Here is an 8,971-nt window from a genome sequence, read left to right as displayed (position 1 = left end):
GTGTCATTATTATTATTAGACCTTCAAATTTCAGTATATCATTGTTCTAAGACCATCATGTGTCAGCATGTTTTTGGTCTGGGCTTCTCAAGTGCCCACATGCCCTTGTTCAGGGACCCTAAATGTCAGTGTGGTATTGTTTTGGGCCCCCTTAAACATCAGTGTGTCTTGGTTCTTTCAGAGACAAATAAAGTAATAAATCATTATTATTATTATTATTATAAAACAGGTTTTATATAGCGCCAACATATTACGCAGCGCTGTACATTAAATCATTTTCCAATATTGCTCCCTTTGGAAGATTTTGCAGAATGCTTATCCTTTATCAATTCAGTTCTAAAAGGTGAAGAGCAATTTACCTGTTTTTCATTTCTTTGTCTATGCAAGGTGATATTTTGTCTTTTACGACTTGTTTCCAATCTGTGACTGCCTCCCTTGCATCTATAATGTTTAAGTAAAGAGTGAAGCACTGAGGAAGGGACTGATCATTGCTAACTTGCACTTTACTCAGGATATTCATAGGATTTGCCAAGGCATTACATTTTAGTAGATGTCCATCCTTCAGAAGAACACAAACAGTTTCTGTGTGCATACAGTATTCTGCTGCCAGCAAGCTATCATCTTTTTCCAGGAAGAGTGTTGATATAGGATCTCCATTAACTGCTGATATTAACCTTACTGTGCCATCTGTGCACACACAGAGACCTCTAGCAGGTATGTGTCCCCCAGTGACTTTGATTTCATTAACATTTGTTCCCAAGAGGGAGTGAAGTTGGTATAACTGTTTTATCAGCCAAATGTGAATGTCAAAACCACTGTAACAGAGAACTGCATCATTTCCAAATGTTTCTATTCCAATAGGATAGCTAGACATCTCTAGTTCTTCGGTTTGTTCAAGAGTGTTTAAATCCCACATACGAATTGTTCTATCTTCAGAGCCTGAGTAAAGGGTCATTCTTGAGATGCTTAGGGACAGAGCCGTGATGGCACCTATAGATGATAGTAAAAACATGTAATTATTGTGTCTAAGTCTGTTGACATAATAAAATAGGGAAGATGAGATACTACTTGTGGTAATTAGTTGACAAAACTTTTCTACATTGTTAAAAGAGAGACTATAAACACAATACACCAACATACACAGAGTATATATATGTGGCGTATCTTCTTTCTTTTCTTCATTAAAAAAAGAATCCTCACTTCACCCACCAATGCTTTCAAATAGTTGAATGAAAACTACTTTAGCTCTCCAGGCAAATACTTACTACCCACACTATACTTTACTTCTACTGTACTCTTCACATAGTATCCACCTTATGTTCCCTCTACATCACTTCTCAGTACCTTCCACCTTCTACGTTACGTCTACTGTACTCTGCATACTACCCTTACTCTATGTCTGGAAAGGCATTTCTCATTTATCCAGATCATTTTATATCCAGTAGTTGTTAAACCCATTCAACTGGACATGTTCTTGGAATGTCGAAGACTTTCATAGCCTTCCAAACTCCATCAGTTCTACTAGTGTAGGAAAATACCCCACCTAACCCTAACCCCACCATTTATATTCACAAAGCATAAACATCCCAATTTAATCACCATGGAATGTGATCAGATGATGATTGTCCGAGATCAGAAGGTGTGACATTTGTTGAACCACTCTGTTCTGTTAACATAATCCCAACCTTGGTGTCTAGAAGCCTGCATAGATGGTAAACCTTAAAATACCACGGTTGAAAGTGTGTTTTTCCCCAAAATTCCAGGACAGAGATGTTAAAACTGCAATATAGGTGGAGGAGAAAAGGTGTAGAAGGCCATCACCCTTGTTCAGAGGTTGTTCTAATTTGAGAATTGTTCATCTAACTGCAAATTCCATCCAACTGCACCCTGTATATTAGGGTGTCAAAACAACCTCCTAACAAATGAATGCCCCAGGATTGCAGGGCAAATGCCATAGGACAAGATTCAGTAGTTTTAATGAGTTTGAATCAAGAACAAACATGTGCATAGTATGGACAGAGAGGTCAATTTGTTTGCAAGATGCATGAAACATGCCATCTATGTCAAGTTAGAACCACCATCCCTGAGCAGGGCCTTTGACATCATCAACTGTATCTTCCACCTATATTACTGCTGTAATATCTCTACCCCAGCTAGAAAAAACACACCTTTAGTCATGTAATGTGAAGAATAAACATCTTGCAGTCTTTCTCACATCAAGGATGGGATTGTTGGAACAGGGCAGTTCAACAAATGTCATATCTCTTGACTGGTCATAATTAACATCTGCTTAGTCACATGTCATGGTGATTGGATTAAGGTGTTGTGTTGGTATAAATGCTAAAGTAGGTTCCTACACTAGTAGAATTGATAAAACAGCTTTAAAGGTTGCAAACATATTCAACATTACAAGTAGGGATGAGCGAGAAGGCCTCCGACAGTCTCACGAAAATTTCCCCGAACTTCAGATAGGTGAACTCAATCGTGAATTCCATTAAAGTCAATGGGCTGGCTTTAAACATTAATAGCAAAGCCCCTATACATGTTAGAACCACCAAATTTGCTAGGTATGTGAAGGAAAACAGTGGTAACAAGGGTTACAAAATACAAAAGTTCCAAAAGACCTTGTGGTTTTCCAGAAAAATGGCAGGTAAAATGACAGCAGGCAAATAGGATTTTTGCGTGATGGACAGCATACAGAAGGCAGCATAAACATTAGGACATTGAGAAAGGGTGAAGCTATGTGTGAACTCAACCCACTAGCAACAGTCTCTGCCATCAAAACAGCAGGAGACCGCCACCCATAAAGTTGTGGAGAAGTAGAGCGGTGAGTAGGCAAAAGGATGGAGGACCAGAGACGGCGTGTGGGTCAGCGAGAGCAGTAGCAGTGTGTGTCCTCTGGTCAGCTATCGCCAGGGAGACCGCACTGGTAGGTGTCATGGAGAGCTGGGTGTAGTGCATTGTCAATGCCACCCAGAAGTGTGTAATACAATTTTAGAGTACTGACAGGCAGCAGCATTAGCAAGAGGAGGCGGTGGGCCCTGAGCTGGAGCGTGGATCGCATTGGTAACTGGCATCTAGAGCTCGGTCTAGTTCATCGTCAATGCCACCCAGAAGTTTGTAATACAAATATCTGAAATTTGTGATTAAACGTAGGAGGGCGAGATCAAGATGTTTTGTGCGCCAACACCGTTGCTGTGGTCTGTGGTGCCGGAAGCAGTAGGAAGGTAGACGATATAGGTAGTTTGAATCATAAAGTGGATGACATGAATGCCAACCCTCAATCCTACAATACTTACCTGAAAAATTAGGCAAAGGCAATGGTACCTATTAGTGTGGCAGTACTGGGTTTTTTCATCTGCTGCTTGTTGGCCTCCTGGAAGCAGCAGAAAATTAAAGTAAATTTCTGGCTGGTACAATGGCAAGCATGACATTGGCAATGAATGCCACTCCTGTATGTTGCGATAACTAGCGGAAAAATTCAACTGAGGCAGGCTCTGCTGACAGGGTGTTGGTGATAGCCAGCCACAGACTCAGCACAGGAGCAATGTGGGTTCACAGAGAAATCAGTCAATCAGTGACTTCTGCTGTGGGGGTATGATAGTTGTTAGTAACCCACCTTTCGTTCATTTTCAAAAAGGTGAGGCAATTGACATTTTCCGGCGACGATCGTAATCGGTTGACCTTGACCACTCCGCCAGTGGCACTAAAGGTTCTTTTGGACAGAACACTAGATGCCGGGCACGAAAGAAGTTTTATGGCATACTGTGCAAACTGTGGCCAGATTTCAAGCCTGTAGACCCAAAAATTATTGGCGTCACTACTGTCACCACAGTCATACTCATCATAACTGCTGTCGTCAACACCACCACCACCAGCCAGAAAAGAGCCAACTTAATCGTGCACCATGCGCTTCATCTGTTCTCGATGGTTATGCCCCCGCACTTCATTTGTTTGAAGTGGCCGCATCAGGTTTCGCCAGCCATCCAGAAGATCCACCCTGTCTTGGCCTAGACTTTTGGATGTGTTGGATACTGCTGCTGCTACAGGAGGATATGGTGGAGGCAGTGTCCGCCTGAGCTCCCTGTGTGGAATGTGGTGCGGAACTCCTCACACAGCCGGTGACATAGTGGTCTGCTCAAGAGGGCCACCTTTTCTTTCTCTTGCGCTGGGTTGGGTAGAAACTGTGACATTTTGTCTTTGTAGAGGTGATCCAGAAGGATAGCCAGCCAGTAATCATCCCGGTTTTTGATGCTGCAAATGCGGGGCACCAAAACATCTTCCTCCTCATCACCGACCTCCTCCTCTTCAAGCTGCAGCAGTTACTTTTGTTCTATCGCCCGCACAATGCCTGTGGCATGACAGCACAAATGCATGTTGGACGGGTCATGTCCAGCAGCCCCAACATGGTCTTATGCTTTCCCGCCACACCTCTCGGCGGGGGTACCAGGTGCTGTAATGCCTCTTGCAGACTACCGTCCACTGAGCTATGCAAGGCCACCCAGTGTAGCGTCCAACTTCGTGCTTGGTTGACCAGCTGTCCATGGTGACGTGGATTTGGCTAGACACCGAGAATGCCAATGCCTGGTAGATGTTATCCATTACATGTCCATGTAAACTGGGTACAGCTGTGTGGGAGAAGTAATGCCTGCTTGGTATATTCCACCGCCGCTCAGCACAGGCAATCAGGTCACGGAACAGAGCCGAGTCCACAAGGCTGTACAGAAGTAGCTGCAAGGCCAAAAGTTTCAATAGACGTGAATTGAGTCCAATGACTCTTTTGTTGGTTGGGCCCATAGCCTGGTGCCTTGCGCAGAACTCCGGTAGAGTGGGCTGAAGGGACTGGGAGTTGGGGGAGCTAAAGGGGTCACTGGAGTACCCATCTTGTGGCGACAAACGTCATCTGACGCCACAAAACCTGCGGGCAGAAGCCGATACTTCCTCGCCGCTAGAAGTCTGGCTGGCACCAACCTCCTTAAACGTAGTAGCAATGACAGTTGGAGGTGGAGAAGTAGTCAATTAAGGTGGAAGAAGAGAGGATGACGGGCGTGCACCTCCTACTTTGATTTGTGGTTCTTGCGCATGTGGGAAAGCAGGGATGTTGTACCCAAATTTAATCCGGCCTGTCCTCTGCGGATCTGCCTGTGGCACAGATTGCAGATTGCTATGCACTCGTCATAATCTTTCAGCGTGAAAAAGGACCACACTGGAAAGGTGTGTGCAACCACTGTGCTGCTCTTTTTCTTTGCCTGCCTCTGCTGGGTGCCCTGCGTTTGCTCCAGCTCCATCTGTCCCACGGTCATATCAACTCTGACTGTTCCCCTACTTGTGATTTGCGGCCCCTTCCATCCCTAGTCTGTTGCTGCTGCTGCTGCCTTTCCTCTACGTCTGTTTCGGAACTGCTGCTAGCCTTTACACGCACCGGTGGTTCCCAGGTGACATCACGGTCATCATCATCTTTATTTTCATATAACCCAACCTTTTCAAATGCAGCCACTGATCCCAAACCCCCGCCCAGCAAGTGCTGACCACACTCCCCAAGGGTCTCAAAGTCTGCCTCCTGCTCTGAACTTCGCACTAACAGATCCTCAGGCTGTTCGTCAAACAACATGGGAGAGTCATCGGGAGGTAAAGGCACATTAGCCACTCTAACATCTGTGTTTGCTCCTGTCACGGCTGTGCTGCTTCCTGCTGCAGAAGAAGAGCCTGCTGCACTTGAGGCCCCTGAGACCCAGTCCACAATCTTGTTCACATGACATGGCTGTATGATTGTATTACGCCCTCTCAATACATTTACCAGCGTATTGATGCTCTGCACACATCCCAGACCTGTTTGAAAACTTGTGCTGCTGCCTCCAACAGTTTGCTGCTGCTGCTGTCCTACAGTGGCGGACTCCTAGGGAGTATGCCTCCTGCCAGATGCGGCAGATCACCCAACGCCACGCCTTCCCCTGGGTCTACCTATCTTCTTTTACTTATTCAAGCACAAATGCACCTGTACCAGATGGTAAATAGGAACAGGTATCAAAGACCAAAATATCTGTTTTTATTTTCCAGTAGCACAGAAATTTCACTGTACCAAATTCTTCTTAGGTAATTAAGAACAGGTATCAAACACTAAAATATCTGTATTTATTTTAAAGTAGGACAGAAATTTCACTGTACAAAACGGTCTTCCTTGGTAAATAGGAGCCGCAATTGATTTTAATTAGCTTTAGTGAATGTACAGTGTGAAAAAAAAGATCACTAACAGTGTCTTCACTAATACACAATATAGATTACACTAAATGTGCTGACTGCTGACAATTTAACAAAACTGACTAGCTAGTAGCTCATGTAAAAGAAAATGCCTTAAAAACATAGAACTATTCAGCTAACAATGAACTAAGAGGCTCCTACACTGTCCCTGTCACACTACATGTCTCTCCTTGCTTCTATCCTTCACCTAGAACACAAGATGGAGTGACTAACCCCTTCCTCCTTCCCTGTATATATATGCCTGTGCTCTGATCTTGCCTGATTGGTTGCAGTCCCTTGCTGTGCATCCTGGGAGCAAATGATTCGCTCCCAGCCACGATTCCCGCCGTAATTTCTCGCTGTTACCACCCCCTACTTTTTTCCTCATTCGTTTGGCGACCTCATGGCGAATCACAAGGCTGTTCAAGCTTACATGTTCGGTGCGCAAAAAAAAGCCAGATTCGCTGCAAGATTGAAAGTAAAAATCTTGCTCACTCATCCCTAATTACAAGAACAAGTCCAACTGAATGTGACCAAATACTACGAGATGTCCTCAATTTAATTTCATTTTATAGTATTCACTCTACTACACTTCTACTTGTAGTCTGCATACTGTCCTCACACTACTTTTGCTTCTACTGTACACTGCATGCTGCCCTCACTTTAATTCTACTGTATTCTGCACACTGTCCTTGTTCTACTTTACTTCTACTATACTTTGTATAATGCCCTCTCTCTATTGTACTTCAGCACACTGCCCACTGTCTACTTCACTTTTTCACTACATACCTCTACATCTATACTCTACATCACATTTCAAGGCTGCCCTCACTCTGTATTACCCCAGCTTTATTTCATTTTCTTGTACTATTACTTTACAATCTGTATTACTCTTACTGCAGAAAAAAACATTGGTGAGTAAAAAGAGGTTTCTCTATTCGACCTGGAAATTTTAAGTACTAAGCAGTTGAAAGCAGGTGAAACATGCGCAAATACAATATAACAGTAAAGCAATCAACAAAATGTGTCTTGCATATTAACAAAATTGTCAATCATATAAACAGCAGTGAGTTGGGAGCTCATATCCTTTTGACATGTTTCACAGAACATTTTGCAGTGCAGTCTTAAGTGTTAGGGAACACTGCTCAGGAAGCTGTTATTTATTACAATATTAGTTTAGTGTATCTCTAATACTTAAATAAAATATTCTGATGTAGGGGCTGGTCCCATGTTCTGTATATGCAATGTGTGCTAGATGCAAAATAAACTCTTTTTACACAATATTTTAGACTGTACTGCTGAAATGTCCTGATGAACGAAACGTTTTTTAAAATGTGTAATGATATGAGGTCCCAGCTCTCGTCCCCTTGAGACATACTAAAAATATTAGGTGTTTCTCCTGGAAAAAAGGTAGTTGCACATTCACTGTTTATTACCTGCATGACTGACAAAAACTGCTATAAGCTGTCCTTCCTCACCCCACAATTTGATAGTGTGGTCTTTGGATCCTGAAATCAGCAGATGGAGATTTTCTGAGTATACTAGGCTGGTAATCTTTCTGTGTCAGGAAAACAAACATAATCTGTATCAGCAATCTCATAAGACTACTTCACCTTTGGTACTGTGACCCCATTCATGTTTACAGTAAACTGTACTAATAACAGCCTTCAGCAGTTGCTTTGAATTAGGTAATCCCCATAAAACTAAACAGATCACAGAATAATAAAAAAGGAGGAGGTGGATTCCATTAAATTTTGGGCTAAAGAAAAGTACAAGCCCAGTTTGTTTGCACACAGGGGGTGACAGAAATCATGGCTAATTTAGCAAATATGTGACACCTATGGGTGTTTGAAGGATGAAAAGTTTTCGTCGTGATTCATAAAATATATTACGACCTAGTATGACAATATTTTAACTGGGCATGTATTATTTGATCAGGAGTGCCATGTCACTAATACTAATCGTAGATGTAGTAAAAACTCTGGAGCTGGGGGCAGACTACTAGGAAGAAAAGGGCATGCTGGAGCTAATACTGGACCATGAGGTGAAAAAAAAAGCATAAGCGTGGCAGATAAAAATAGACTTGGTACAGGAAATGGTGCTAAAGGAGGATAGTGGAGAGTGACAAAACAGAAGTCAATTATGGCCCTATTAAAGGAAGGGAGGTACCAAATGTTGTACATGCTGGTTTTATTGCGTTTCTTTTTGAAAATCTGAGTAAAATTGGTTGTTCTAGACATTGAGCCTCTGTTGACCCACTGTTTAGAACAGCATACTTTAATTAAAAAGCTATTTGGAGAGGGGAAAACATACAGAAGTGTGGAAAATGATAGACTCAGCTCAGCTCAGCTAAAATGATCTCAAATGCTTTAAAATTACAATCAAAGCCTGAAAGATGTGGAATCGGTCAATGCTCCCGGAAGAATAAATCATCAGCTCCCGGAAGATTAAAGACACAAAAAATTCTGTTTCTGAGAAAAAATCAAGTAATCCAGGAGAAATGTGGAATGTAGTTCAATCATCCTGAGCTAGAACGCCTGTTAACAGGTGCCAGAAGTTGGTCTTATACATGCAACAAAGATATGCAGCAGTTCTCAGAAACAGTGGTCATATAACTAAATATTCGCTAAGTGATTCAAATTCAAACTAAAGCCTGATGTTTTTTTCAATTTATACAGTGAATATTTGAGTTTGTAAAGGAGAATGCAGAAGCTGTTTTTTTTGAACAGCTTAA

At 42.5% G+C, this 8,971-nt stretch overlaps 1 protein-coding gene across 1 annotated transcript in view; it reads right to left on the bottom strand.

Annotated features, from left to right (window-relative positions):
• WDR97 (WD repeat domain 97) overlaps positions 1-8,971 on the bottom strand; it is a 34,175-nt gene that overhangs the window by 13,421 nt on the left and 11,783 nt on the right. Inside the window, exons 4-5 of the mRNA XM_072413175.1 lie at positions 7,674-7,795; positions 360-990 (exon numbers count right to left, since the gene is read on the bottom strand). Coding sequence (XP_072269276.1) covers positions 360-990; positions 7,674-7,795 — 753 coding nt within the window. The remainder of the gene's footprint in view (positions 1-359; positions 991-7,673; positions 7,796-8,971) is intronic.

This window comes from Pyxicephalus adspersus, chromosome 5 (genome assembly GCF_032062135.1).
Source record: "Pyxicephalus adspersus chromosome 5, UCB_Pads_2.0, whole genome shotgun sequence".
Classification (NCBI taxonomy): Eukaryota; Metazoa; Chordata; class Amphibia; order Anura; family Pyxicephalidae; genus Pyxicephalus; species Pyxicephalus adspersus.
Note: the sequence above shows the minus strand (reverse complement) of the source record. Positions and strands in the feature narration are given on the sequence as shown.